Genomic DNA, 14,550 nt, shown 5'->3' on the forward strand with positions numbered 1-14,550 from the left:
TAGGAGAGGAGACAATCAAACCCATTGAAGTTGTTTGAATAGAAAGAATAGGAATGCCAGAGATGGCAGTTGAATGACACACATCCCTCCCCAATCCCTGGAGAGCCAATCACAGGCTTTCTTATAGCAGAGCCCGGAAACACATCAACCAATCACACTGTTGTATTGACAAAAGCTCACAGTTGAATTCCCATCAGTTAAATTGTTTTTTATGTCATGATGACCATTAAAAGTTATGGCTTGCTTCCCATTAATTTAAATGTTCCCCCCCAACATTCAGTCTTTATGCTAAGCTAAGCTAATTGCCGCCTAACTCTGGCTCCATAGCTGGAACATGAACATGAATGTGGTTTAAATCCTCTCTTAAGCAAGAGAGTGAGAAACTTTTAAGATCATTCTGAACTTTCTTTTAAAATCAGTTAGCCTGACCACATGTTGATATGTTGAGAACCTTTGTGTACTTTTGGTTTGAAACTGTTTTTCCTGGTTTTGGCCCCTGGAGGATGTTCATGTGGGCTGGATGAGAGGAAATCATGCAAATCCCTGCAGCCAGATTCAAAACATCTGGTGTAAAGGCTGAGGAGGCTGTTCCAGCAACAGATTAATGTTCATAATTATCAAATTTGATGTTTAAAAACTGGGTGTTTAGGTTGTTTTGGTTTTTGTTTTACAGGTGTCCACATACTTTTGGCCATATAGTGTAATAAATCAAACTGTTTATAAATCCAGATGGAAGCAGTAGAAAATATAGTGGTATGAAACCTTGAAATATGGAGCTAAAACCCCTCGAGCAGCAGCACATGGTAACATCATTCACAACTCCAGCTCCCTCGTCCAAAAATCCATTAGTCTCCTAAAAAGCAGAGACTCGGTGGCCATTGTTTACCACAGCTGCCTCATTTCCTTGTTTGTCAGCACAGGAATCTGTTGCCAAACCTCTCAGGCTGCGCTGCCCATCAGCAGCCACTCAGACCGCTGCCGCTGTAGGTCCATCCATCACCCAAACACAAGAGGCTCTACAGCTATCAATCAGCTCTCTGACGCCGCTATGAGCTCAGCGTCGAGGCTTTTATTGGCGGGGAACACAGTGTAAAAAAAAAACTTTAGCACATATAGCTCAAAATCCTCTCAGGGTCGGTACATTCGCTGCTTGTTTTTCCCTTACTCTTCAGCATGAAACAACACTTGACCTTGTTTGGATTCTGCTGCACCGGGTGAAAATGTCCACGTGTGAAGTCACTGACAGTAAAGCTCGGCCGATAATAGCGTGCAGATGGCATCCAGATATAAAAGCCAGAGCGAGCTGAGAGCAGACATCCTTGAATGTTTTACCAGCTCGCAGGCACACTAACAATCGAGGCGTACGTATGTAGTCCTCTGGAAGCTGCTGCCCTTAATTGTTAGTCAAGAGTTTAGATTTACTTTCGTTTTGGATGCGGAGAGGTAACTTTCATCTCGTCACGCTTCCTGTCATGCTCACACCTTATCTCCCGTCTTCACTGTGCACACGTAAAGCCGAGATAAATCAATTACATACGTCGGTTCGAAGAAATGGCATGAAAACAAAATAAAAACAGAATGCAACCACTTTCCTTCATACACTACAAAACTTGTGAGGATGTCCATCTCATACTTAACCATGATACCATGATTTTAACATTTAATAGCTAGACTGGATATGTATTGCAGATATCTGTAATTCAGTTCTTCCTAGTCAAAAAGAACATTTCAGATATCCACAATGACATTCTTCCTGGGACAAATGACGTCACTTTTGCCATTCGTGTGTATTGGGCTTTCAATTTCAGATATCCACAATTACATTCTGGATATCTAGAGTGACCATTCTGGATATCTGCAATTGAATTCTTACTAGGTAAAACTCCCTAGTTACTAGTCATAATTTTCATTTCAGATATCCAAAATGAAAAACTATTCCAGGTATCCAGAATGTAATTTTGAATATCCAATAATACATTGTGACTAGTAAAAATGTCATTATGGATATCCACAGTGTTTATACAGGTGTCCACAATTGCATTTTAACTTGTCATAATACAGATTGTGGATATCCGTAATGACATTTTTACTAGTCACAATGTATTTTTTGGATATTCAAAATGACATAGTTATGCATTGATTTTTTTTTTTTTTTTAAGGTAGTAGCTAGACCTAAAACAGTCTTTTGCTAAAACGCACACGTAATGCATCGTTTTGGCCGACCGTCCACACGGATCCTGAAAACGCACTTTTTTTTTGGAAACCGGGTCTCACAGTGGAGAAATATGAAAACGCAGCCCTCCAGTTTTCATGTGGACGGTCAATCCGCATACTTTCCTCCAAAACGACGACGCCATCGCCCCTCCCCTCGACCTGTGAACCCCGCGATGTATCATAACAACAACAACAACAACAACAACAACAACAACAACAACAATGGCGGACTACAAGTTCGTGTTCGTGCTGCAGAAGATATTGAGCCTTTCTTGTAACTTACTTGCCTTGTAGTTGAGTGTGAGTCGCAGCAGCAGTTCGGCCTCATTATCGGTCCACACGAAAGATTCTGGTTTCCTTACACTCGCCATTTTCGTCGTCTTCTTGTTGTGTTCGGTTTCTCCGTCTACTGTTTGTTTAAGGCGCGCAAGCTTAATGCGCATGCTCCGTGTCTTCTTCTTCGTTTTCTTTTTTTTTTTGGTGAATGTCAAGCGCCACCTATAGGCCTGGAATATGAACTACAGCGTGTTCGGTCATTTTCAGTGGATCCGTGTGGACGCAAATATTCTTTAAAACGATGACGAGGAAGACGGAGAAAAAAAGATCGTTTCCGCCCGTGTGGACAGAACCTTAGTAGCCATTGTGAGCCAATAAATCATCGAATAAATAATCCGTAAATGCTAACGGTCATTCCGCTCATTTGGATTGTGCAACTGCAGTGGGTGATTCATCAATACGTAGTAAGCTAAGACTACCGTTTAAACGCACACATCATTTTTGAACTCTTTATTAACATAAAGTAGACAGATTTTATATCAAAATAGGCTTTTATATAACGAAAGAAAGACATTCTGTGTAACAATTTATACTCAGCAGCCATGGGCACCCCTGTATCGTCAGAATGGTACGGTCTTGGTTATATAACATTATCCTACCATTCCATAAGGAGGTTCTTAGTCGAATCAGACCTCTGCCAATCGAATAGTCGACTAGTGGAGGTCATCCCTGATATTCTTGGTGTCAGGGTTTACACTCACGGCAAAAACAACGCCAAGTGAGGCCAAGTTGCTCCGGTCTCAACACCAACAGAAGAAACCATCATCTTTTCTGGCCAACACGATCTGACATTAGGCTAACTCCCTGTGACGTAACGTTAGCTAGCTGTTATACTACGTGGATAGACGCCGTTGTGCTAACATTCACTGATACGACCAACCGGTTCGACGCGGATGGTCTGTCGAACAATGAGTACAGTTCTACACTACTTCCTGTTGAAAGGCAGTTTTTGCTCGCTCATGGGGGAAACATTGGGTCTCTTAAAATAAATGAATCCTGGAGTCTGGTTTAGACCTGCTCAATTTGGATGTGAATTGGCGCTCTACAATTAAAGATTGATCGATGTGTCCGTAAAGATCTTGGCATCTTTTACATCTGATATGATTAATCATCGTTTTTCGGGACCGGAGGAAATCCAGCGTGTTCCACATGGTCAGGGTTTTGACCCTTGCTCACGAGTAAATTGTGATTTAAAGTCTCCATTTGTTACATGTTGTGGGTGAATAACTACAGATCCCACACACTCTCTAGTAGGTTGAGATGTTTTTCTCTCCTGCAGCTCGATAATGAAGCTGTGCTTAAACCTCCAGATGACAACTTTGATTAAAAATCACTCATGCACGCATCTTCCATCGGGGGGCATCGACATTCCAGGACGCCATCGCTCGGACACATGACCCTAATCCGTGTCACCAGTCCTCTGAACTTTGATTCACCTCCTGTGCCCTCCTTCTCTCTCCTCAGGCGTGGTCCGGGTGTCCCTTGCCGATATGGACCGGGAAACCAGAGAGAACTACTCGGTGGTCATCCAGGCCAAGGACATGGGCGGCCAGCTCGGGGGGCTCGCTGGTACCACCACGATCAACATCACGCTCAGCGACATCAATGACAACCCGCCCATGTTCGACCAGAGTAAGACACGTTCCCTCCTCACCACTTTTTAATCTGTACAACAGTTTGTACAAATGTCAGCACATCTTTAGTTTCAGAAACACCACCTGTAAACATTTAATTCTGCTGACTGGACGGAGAAAAGGACAGTTTTATATTCGTAACGGACTGATTGATTATGAAAATACTTGCAGATCTAATTTGTTGGTTGGTTGGTTGGTTTGTCAGCAGGATTACACAAGAACTGCTACAAAGTTTTCCACTAAACTTGGCTGGAGGATGCGTCTCGGTCCAGAATAGACCTCATTAACTTTTGGCGCAGATCTGATTAAAGGGATGGATCCTGGAATGTTTTTTATTTTTTAAGATTGTGAGAACGTTTCTCAGCATTCCTGTTAACTTGTCTTGGTGAACGATGGATGGATCTTAGTGGGGAAAAAATCATGTGTGGTTCTGTGGAACACATCACACACTGATGTCACGCATTTTGTGAACGAGTCACAGTTGCTTTTGATCCCCCCAAAAAAACATCAGAAGTATTCCTTTAGATTTATAATGAGCGTACAGTAAACCCTCTCCTCCACCAGACATTCGCAGCTGAAATATACCACAAACATCAAGTCGAAGCCCTGAAACGACCCTGAAGTTCACTTGTGTTTTGAAAAACAACTCCCTGTTTGGTTCCAGGCTCAATCCCTGACTCGTGGTCTCGACTTGTGGTCGTGTGTTTCATGCGAGCTGTAAAAACATGGACCTGCAGCGACGCCGTGATTCACAGTGACACCACGAGAGTTTACGGTCGAGCACGAGTGGCTCTTCATCTCCACCTCATTTTCTCTGGAGCATGTAGCTGTTAGCCTCTCTGCCCTCCTCTCCCCTTTGTCCACTGCAGGCCACCAGTCTCCCGGTCATTTGCCCCCTGGCCTCCCGCCTCCTCCCCTCCCTCGGCCACCAGTCGCCCCACGCTGTCTCTTTGATTATCCCCATTCCTGCTCCTCTCATTACCGTCCTCCCGAGGTCAGGGGTTGTCTAGCTGTCCACGATCGACGGGTGGCTTCGCTCTCAAGACAAAGGAAAAACACCCATCTCCGCCGCTGCCGCAGCCCACTTCCTCCTCCAGCACCAGTCCCCCACCAATTAGCGCCATCACTTCGATATAACTTTGATCGGTTGTGAAGAGCTTCAGGGATTCCCCTCTGTCAAGCACAATGTGCAGGCATTTCACTTCGGTCCACAGGGAGTCGCACAAATTGGGCAGCTGTCACCTCTTCTTTGAGGTTAAACGGTAGATGAAATTGAAGCCGGCCCGCGAGACAGTATATAACCCAATTGTGAGGCGTTTATGGAGCCATTTATTTTAAGCTGTCTGAGATGTGATTCTGAGAGGATGGAGGGAAGAGGTTTGGCTCCATCTAGAGGACAAATGAGGGTGAAACAGATGGAGGAGGTGTGACAGGATGATGACGACTCTGTTAATGTTTTTTTCTCAGGGCTGTATCAGATGAGCGTCCCAGAGTCGGCGCCCGTGGGGTCGGTGGTGGGTCGGATCTGGGCCAAGGACAGGGACATCGGGGTCAACGCCGAGATGAGGTACAGCATCATCGATGGAGACGGAAGGGACACGTTCGACATCAGCACCGACCCCACCAACCTTTTTGGCATCATCACAGTTAAAAAGGTACGAAGGCATCCTGATAAAGACAAACTGTTTTTGTCTTTCAGGAACAGTTCACCAAAAAATGAAAATTCAGTCATTATCTGCTCACCTAATTGCTGAATTTTTATTGTAATCAAACTTTAAAAAGTGTTGATTTTAATGCTGAATTTACAGAAAACCACTAAGAATCAAGAAAAGTTTGCACAAAGCTCTTTATAAGTTATCTCATGTTCGTCCCCCTTGGGGGAAAATAAATTGCAAGGTTTTTAAAGTGAGTTTTGTTATTTTTGGGCATATTGAGATTTGGATTTTTGGAGATTTTTGGATTTCTGGGTGAACTGTTCCTTTAGCTAATATAACTAATGATTAATGATACATTTCCAAACAGAAGAAGAAGCTAATTTTTACACAATATTTTTGTTTGTAACCTACAAAACCCTGAGAAGCTCCTTCGTTGTACATGGAGAAAGTAACAAAACTCCCTTTAAAAATCTGGTTATTTAATTTTCTCCTTCAGAGGGATAAACATTACATAATATTTAAAGTGCTGCCTACAACACAATATTGATTCTTAGTGTTTTATGGTAAATTCAGCACTGAAATCAATACTTTAAAGGGTAACTCCACCAATTAAGTGAGAAAAATTGAATGATTCCCTCTAATACTGCCTGAAAGCAGAGACATGATATCAACCTCTTGTGTGTACGTAGTTCTGCAAGAAGTTTCTCTCTTTAATATAAACTGGCACACAGTCAAGTTTGTCTTGAAGTAATTAAAAATGAGACCTCTGACACCAAAGAGAATTACTTAATTACTGAAAACTGCAGCAAAAGTTCAGCAACCATAAAAAGCTTTATTTTCACCATACAGCCGCTGGACTTTGAGAAGAAGCCCAGTTACACTCTGAAGGTGGAGGGCGCCAACATCAACGTGGACCCGTCCTTGCGTTACCGCGGGCCCTTCAAGGACGTCACCATCGTGCACGTGAGCGTGGAGGACGTGGACGAGCCCCCGGTGTTCGACTCGCCGGTGTACTACATCGAGCTGCCAGAGGACGCCGAGATCGGGACGATGCTGAAGACGGTGTCGGCGAGGGATCCTGACGCTGCCAACAACACTGTGAGGTGAGGAGGACGACACGGTGCCGACCTTGTGTGTGTTTTTTTAACTTCACTTCAGTTTGAGCCTCTAGGCATCAAGATGAGTCCTCCAAAAATAAGTTGCAGGGTTTCCTGTAGAAAAGTTGTTTGGCCCGGACCAAGTGGGAGGTCAGAGAAGGAGTTTGTCTCTCAGATGAGAAAAGATCCTCCTTAAAGGAGAACTTGAACGGAGCGTTACCATTGACAGCTAACAGCATGGGGTCAGAACTTTACACTGTGTTTTAAGCGTCTCAACATGCTCCATATCTCAACCCAAATGTTATGCAACATGGAACATAATGATGTGTTGTTGCGTTCAAGAGCTGCTGCAGCCGTCAGTTATCTGAACATAAAAACAAAATGACAGACAAAATAAATATGGAGTGAAATTCTAAAAAATTTGACATATTCTTTGATTGAAAATACAAATGACAGTTTATAACAAGTTGTCGGACACAGTGGGGTTCAAACGTGTGTTTCCTGGCTCTGCAGGTGTAATATCACCTGATCACCAGCAGGTGGCAGCTGCTCAACACGTCTCCTCACATGAGGCTTCAACTGCAGGTTGTATTTAACAGCAGGTGCGTTTGTAGTGCAGCTGATACAGACGAAGACGAGGAGGACAAACACTAACACGAACAACACCGTTCAGTGATCAGATGTGGTTTTGTGTCTCGGACGGAGCAGATGTGATGTGTCCGGACCGAAACCTCTCATAAACTAATTAGACATAAAGCTGTTAATGAGCCTATTAATCATGAGGAGGAATCAACGACTGCGGCAGTAAACGAGTGTTTCACAGGCTGCGTCCCGTCCCAGCTGTCCGCTTTACAACCTCCATTAGGACTTAAAGGTAGATGACACACTGTCTGCTTCGAGTGTGTGTGGGGGAAAGCAGTGCATTGTGGGTATTTTCAGCCAAAAAGTACTTCACATTCAGTGGATGCTGCGTGTTTCATTCACAAGCTGCAGGATGATTTTTTCTATTAGTGCGTCTTCATTGAGGACAACAGGTGGCGCTAAAGCACCGAGATACGCTGCAGAGAAGAAGAAGATACAAGATGTTAATGATGACAAATATATAATATTTATTTAAGATCAGTAGGAGGAGGAAGGGAAAACATGTTTATTGAACTTTAAAGTCAAGAATACACGGCGAGGTTTGTTCAGGAACTTGCTCGTCGATGGCGAGAGATTTTGAGGCAACACCAGAGCGAGAACTCGTTACTCCGGTCATTCCACCTTTACCTGAGGATAGTGACCAGGGTAGACAATACCTGTTCGACCTCCATTGTTCTGGGAAGAATCGAGCTTGCTGGCAGAATGAAAAGCTGAGTTAAAGCGAGGTTACAGGGAACTAATCCAGCCACAAAGTCAGTATTCACTTCAGAATGAGAAGTTTTTTAATGTAAGGTGTGTGAGGAAGTGACTCCAGCTGGCTTCTTCTTCTTCTGGTTCTTGATCAGCCAATCGGCATTTATTTAACAGCTGGTGGTGGTCGCGTAGTAACTTTTATTTAGCTAGCACAGACAAACAAAGTGAAAAGATGGTGCACGGTTCGGGTTAGAACAGAACCAAAGAAGAGTCGAGCTTCTGGTTCGATTAGACGACGATAATTAACCGACAGCTCTTCGTTTCGAGTGCGAATCAAAGCGTCGATGCCTCTGAAGCAGGTCAAAGCTCCCGTCCGAATCCTCAGAGCCGCCGCTTGGATCGTTGGATCATTGGCAGGGAATCGGTTAGCAGGAAAGCTGATCAGGGATCAGCTGAGTGTTGACGGCGAAGAGCCGAGGCCTCAACAAAAAAACTGCAGCAGCAACAACACGAGAGGACGGATAACAAGCTGCAGATGACCTTCAGTCGTACAGCTTCCTGTCCTCCACACACACACAGACAGCAGCATGACTGGCAGATACATCTCAACACACACACACTGTTTCACCTGCTATCTCACACACACACACACACACACACACACACACACACACACACACACTCTGCAGCCCCTCCTCTAACTGTGGAGGAGTGATATTAATAGAGATCCTTCAGGGAGATCCTCGCCAGGCGTCGATGTGCCAGTCACGACCCAAACACACACTGCAAACAAGCCCGCAGACATGAACACACACACACACACACACACACAGCTGTGTCAGTGACTCGGATGTATCAGTACCAGTACTTTATTAAAACAGCTTTATAAATTGATGAGTCCTTCAGAGTCTAACTCCCCAAAAAAATCCAGATTATTGGGTTTGAAAGGTGAATTTTAGAGTTTCATGATGCGTTTAATGACATTTGTTGACGTCTTTAAGTCTCTTTGAGGCCGTAGAGACGAATGCTTAAAGGAACAGTTCACCTGAAAATGAAGAATCAGTCATCTTCTACTCATCTAATTGATGATCTATTGATTTTAGTGCTGAATACACCAAAAAAACAAGGAGAAACCAAAATAAGTTGTAGAAGTAAGTTTGTAAGTTATGAATTGTTTGTCCCTCCTGAGATAAAATTTAATTTAGCTTCATAAAAGATGATATTTCTAATTAAAATATGAAACATCTTCACATTTTTGCCTCTGGGCGCCTGAAGGATCCCTGTCACACTGGAGCCAGTTTTCTAAAATCGGCTTCCTGTTTTGTATCAGCAAAGATGAATTAATTGCAAGAACAAGAACAAGAAGGACGAGAAGAAAAACAAGAAGAAGAAGAACAATAACAACAGGAGGAAGAAGAAGGAGGAGGACTACAGTGATAAGTCTCGGATCATCTTGAAACGACAGATCTGTCTGATGAGTCTCCGATCGGTCGAGGTGACTTCCTGACACATTCACACCTTCAGCTCCTCCAGGTGAGAGCGGCGGCTTCATCTTGTGACCTCACGGTTACATAAACAGGTTTCTGCTCCACATCCTCCTCGTCTCTATCAGCGTGTCGCTCTCCGGAGACGGTTCTGGAAGGTTGGCCGGCGGCGGCGGCGTGTTCCCGGCGCCAGTTTGGCAAAAGACACTCAGACGAACATCATCTGCAGCTTCTTCCTCTTTATTATTATTATTTCGCCTTCAGACAGCTGACGGCTTATCGCACAGATGCACACACACACACGCTGGATTGTAGATTTTAAACACTCCCATCCAAAAACATGACAGTTTTTTTTTTTGTTTTTTTTTAATTCGACGTTTCACACGTGTCGTTTTCTTTTTTGTGTGTGTCACCAGGTATTCCATCGAGCGGTCCAGTGACCCGGACAAGTTCTTCTACATCGAAATCACGTCCGGGTCGCTGATGACGGTGCGTTCGCTGGACCGAGAGGAGATCGGCTGGCACAACATCACCGTCCTCGCCATGGAGATGAGTACGTCTCACACCGATTCTCATCTTATCAATACGTTTCTGTCCCTTAATCAGTCCGAAGACCTTGATTTTTCTGATTCTCGTACACAAACAGAAATAAGGGTCCTTATTTTACACGCGTTTTAGGTAAGAAAGGTTTTAAACTACGGAGGCCTAAGTAGGCCAAAATTCCACACACGTAAATAAATATGCCACCAATATAAACATCGTCATTAATATATAAAATGTGACATAAAGAGATATTTCTGTTTTAATTTGCGCTCGTATTTATTTACCTTTGTATTAATTCCCCTGTACATTTGCTTTTATTTATTCCTTTATTTAATGTTTTAAAAATCTATTTTGTTAAACATGAAGGGCAGATGTGTAAAATTATATAAAACATTTAGATAAATTAGAAAAAAATGTTTCATAACCAGTTAAAAGTTCTTTGTTGTACGTTTTTAAGATTTAATTCTCATAATATAACGAAAATATGATGTAAAATGTATTTTTTTAGTTAACACCCATGATTTAGAAATGTTACATTTATATTCACAACAGGTTTGTATAATTATTGATAATGTTAGTTATAAAGTTAAATTTACATTTATAAATTTTAAATTAACATTTTTTGTTATTTTGTTCTCAAAACTTCCTCCAACAGTGAAACTAAAAAACTAAAAACAGTCACAGAACTTCACATGACGGCAGCGCAAAGTGTAATTAATCAATAAATAATGACACAGACGATCAATCAGTCGTATAAAAAGTTAAATCCATCAGCTTCGTTTAGTTCCAGGTGACTTTCCTCCCTCTCTCTCTCTCTCCACCCCCGTCCTACCTGTGCCCTCGCTCGCCCTCTTCGTCTCCGTCACATCTTATTAATTAACCACCAGGGCGAAAAAATTTTTTTATTTAATTAGTCATTAATTCAATTAGCATCTCCTTTTAGGTGTGTCGACCAAACAAAAGGGACAAACAGGCAAACAGAGCAGAGGGAGGAGGAGGAGGAGGGTGATGAAGGTGACTTTCAGGGCCACCAGCTGTGTGCAGATCCACGGGGCATCTCCTGATCTGCGTTATATAACTCTGCACAACTTGTTTTCAAAATCCCTGCAATGATACACAGAGTTCCAGATGAAAGACGTTCTTACAAGCTGTTTTTCATTTAAAAGTGATTAAAACATTAAGTTAATGGTCCTAAAGGCACCGGTGCTACAAACAACCATCCGTTAGCTTCGATAGCTCGCTGCAAAACAGCCTGTTTTTGTTTATTGTCAATGAAACCATAGCTTGATTCCAGCTAGCATGACATCATTACTCATTTCAATTGTTGACTAAGTAGCTGATAATTCATTCTAGTCAGGAATATATAAATACAAAAAGTGTTGTCATGTCACTTTCATCCACAGGGGGCGCCAAAATCAATGATAACTACAAGTTTCTTCCAGCAGCTTTAATTCTTTAAGAAACTGAAGTTGTATTTTATTATCGTATTTATTTATATGCAGCACCTTTCATACTAATCAAAAATGCAATTCAGTTTTTACAGATGGTTGATAAAACATGAAATATTTTTTTAAAAAAAACATGCAAAAAATGAGCATTTAAAAAATGTTTAGATGAAGAATAGAAGATAAAAAAGTAAAGAAATGTTTTATATACATAAAAAAAATCTGAAAAATATATTTAAAAAAGCATCTTGTGTATTATATAATACAAAAGTTGTGATTTTAATGACAAACAATTAAGTCATAATTTAATAAGTCATCATAAAGACTCATTAAAGTTTGAGAAGGTAAACCAGGAAAATATTAAAATCAGTTGAAAGATAGATTTTTACCAGATTATTATTTAAAGTTAATTCACTCCTCGGATTTGTTATGATTTCACTGCTCCCTGACAAACAACAGCAACCCATTAGCTAACGTTAGCATTCAACCACTTCCTTGCTACCATTAGCATTTGATATGAATTACACAATATAAAAACTGGAGAGAAAATGTGGATGTAAGCAAAACGTAACGTTAGCTAGTAAGTGGTTGAATGCTATCGTTGGTTGTTTTCCCTCCAGATTTACGCTATGAATCACTGTTTCATTGCTGATCTATTGAAAAGTGCTGGAATGATGACAAAGATTCGAGTTTATACAACTTTATGCAACCTTGAACACAGCAGAATAGCGTTAGCTTAGCATTGGAGCTTCAGAGGAAAATGGCCGCCCTGTGAATAAAGTTGATACCAAGAGTCTGAAACTGAAGCCGTCGTTCATTCCATCATCTGCGCCTGTCAAAATGTTTTCTCTTGAACTCTTGGTGGAAGATCATTTGGAACAAAACCCTCGTTAGTTTAAAGCAACTCAATCAATATTCACATCGTAATTACCTCCAATAGATCGTCACACCGCTGATTTCAGCAACGTCAGCACGTTTCTTTACTCGGAAGTACCACGAGGCCACGTGGAGCCTCGACCTCCAGAAACCAAAGTCACGCTGCTGATTGATCGATCATGTGATTAAACCTGAGAAAGTAGTTACTACGCACTAATTGGGGTTCTATTGCCCATTACACAGCTGGTTAAGATATGCAAATTGCTGATTGGTAATGGAGAATAATAGAATTGTAAACGCGGAGGAGCTCTAATGTGCTTCAGGCTCGCTGTAAAACGAGGGAAGATGGAGAACGGAGCTCAGCAGAGTCGTTTATCTGAGTCCATCGATGTGTCTAACAGCTTCTGACCGGTTTGTGTGTTGTGTCTCCTTGCAGATAACCCCTCGCAGATCGCCAGCGTGTTGGTGGCGGTAAAGGTCCTGGATGTTAACGATAATCCTCCCTCGCTGACGCACTACCTGGAGGCTTATGTGTGTGAAACCGCCAAAGCAGGGCAGGTAAGGAGACAGCAAATGCCCCTTAAATAGTTTGAGGAGCAGTTTAGAGCTGATTTATAGTTATTCCCCACCAAACTCCAGAGGAAAAACATCACATTTTACTCCACTACTTGGATAAATGGATTTTGTCAAAAAACAAAATGTTCATGGAACAAGAATGAGGAGACGTATCTGTTGTAAATGTAACACACACTACTGCGTACTAGAGATGTGAATCAGTGCCTTCTGTCCTCTGGGATCTAACTGTGTCGATGTAATCCAGCTGATCCAGACGGTGACGGCGGTGGATCCAGACGAGCCCCTCGGTGGACAACACTTCTACTACAGCTTGGCTCCAGAGGCCGCCAACAACCCCAACTTCACCCTGAAAGACAACCAAGGTAGAGTGAAGCTCCCTGGAAGTTACTCTGGGAAAACAGCCCCAACTTCTACCAGAAACAACCCTCTTCACATGTCTCCCATATGGTCTAGCGGTTAGGATTCCTGGTTTTCACCCAGGCGGCCCGGGTTCAACTCCCGGTATGGGAACAAAACACTCTTCTTTGACTTTGAACACTGTTACGTAGGCGCTAACAACTTTGACGTAGGCGACTGACTTACACATTAGAGATACGTGAAACTAGTAAATTTGTCAGTTTCTGTTATCCTTTCCACCGCTAACTGTTAAAGTTATCTAGCCAACAGCGTCAGCTACCGCAGAAACTTAAGCCCTTATTGTTCTAGTTTATTTTTTCTAGTATATATTTTAAGCTCCAACGTTTAGGATTCCTAGTTCTCAACCAAGCAGCCTGAGTTCAACTCCCAATATTAGAACACTATATTTAGTCTCAAAATTCACCCAACTATCTGTACAAACAATAACAAGGAAATTATCTTGTTTTCGACTGGGCTACATGTCCCATATGGTCTAGCGGTTAGGATTCCTGGTTTTCACCCAGGCGGCCCGGGTTCAACTCCCGGTATGGGAACAAAACTGCTTCTTTGACTGAACATCTTCGATCACCATAATGTAGGCGCTGATAACTTCATGTAGGTAACTGAGTTACACTTCAGAGATGTGTTTGTGTCCACTATATTACTTAAGCTAGTCTTGTTATTTGCCCAAGAGCAACAGCTCACCGCCAGTTGGTCACATTAAGACGTTGCTAGCATGTCCCATATGGTCTAGCGGTTAGGATTCCTGGTTTTCACCCAGGCGGCCCGGGTTCAACTCCCGGTATGGGAACAGCCCTTTATTTGTCAAGGTAATTTCATTGTTATTGTTTGTACAGACACATGGTGGGTGATTTTTATTTTCTAGACTAAATATCATGTTCTAATAGCAGGAGTTGAACTCAGGCGACCATATGGAGCTTCAAAACTGTTTGGTAAAC

The 14,550-nt window shown here is 42.4% G+C and overlaps 1 protein-coding gene, 1 long non-coding RNA gene and 3 other non-coding genes across 15 annotated transcripts in view; 4 read left to right on the forward strand and 1 right to left on the reverse strand.

Moving 5' to 3' along the window:
• LOC119008568 overlaps positions 1–2,659 on the reverse strand; it is a 93,058-nt gene extending 90,399 nt beyond the window's left edge. The window contains exon 1 of one of the 4 annotated variants that reach the window (XR_005071456.1): positions 2,498–2,659. This is a non-coding gene — a long non-coding RNA (uncharacterized LOC119008568). The remainder of the gene's footprint in view (positions 1–2,497) is intronic. The other 3 variants (XR_005071457.1, XR_005071455.1, XR_005071454.1) reach the window with 3 other exon arrangements.
• LOC119008567 (cadherin-20-like) overlaps positions 1–14,550 on the forward strand; it is a 29,831-nt gene that overhangs the window by 10,590 nt on the left and 4,691 nt on the right. The window contains exons 1-7 of one of the 8 annotated variants that reach the window (XM_037079024.1): positions 2,715–2,856; positions 4,015–4,182; positions 5,652–5,839; positions 6,689–6,942; positions 10,172–10,308; positions 13,056–13,177; positions 13,440–13,557. In XM_037079024.1, the coding sequence (XP_036934919.1) occupies positions 4,041–4,182; positions 5,652–5,839; positions 6,689–6,942; positions 10,172–10,308; positions 13,056–13,177; positions 13,440–13,557 (961 nt within the window). In that variant the 5' untranslated portion in view covers positions 2,715–2,856; positions 4,015–4,040. Of the gene's footprint in view, positions 1–2,714; positions 2,955–3,172; positions 3,703–4,014; positions 4,183–5,651; positions 5,840–6,688; positions 6,943–9,706; positions 9,767–10,171; positions 10,309–13,055; positions 13,178–13,439; positions 13,558–14,550 lie in introns of those variants that run through there. The other 7 variants (XM_037079020.1, XM_037079022.1, XM_037079019.1 and 4 more) reach the window with 7 other exon arrangements.
• On the forward strand, positions 13,634–13,705 carry trnae-uuc. Its single transcript has one exon. It is a non-coding gene; the product is annotated as a tRNA-Glu (tRNA).
• Positions 14,074–14,145, forward strand: trnae-uuc. The gene has a single exon. It is a non-coding gene; the product is annotated as a tRNA-Glu (tRNA).
• trnae-uuc lies at positions 14,331–14,402 on the forward strand. Its single transcript has one exon. It is a non-coding gene; the product is annotated as a tRNA-Glu (tRNA).

This window comes from Acanthopagrus latus, chromosome 19, assembly GCF_904848185.1.
Source record: "Acanthopagrus latus isolate v.2019 chromosome 19, fAcaLat1.1, whole genome shotgun sequence".
Lineage (NCBI taxonomy): Eukaryota > Metazoa > Chordata > Actinopteri > Spariformes > Sparidae > Acanthopagrus > Acanthopagrus latus.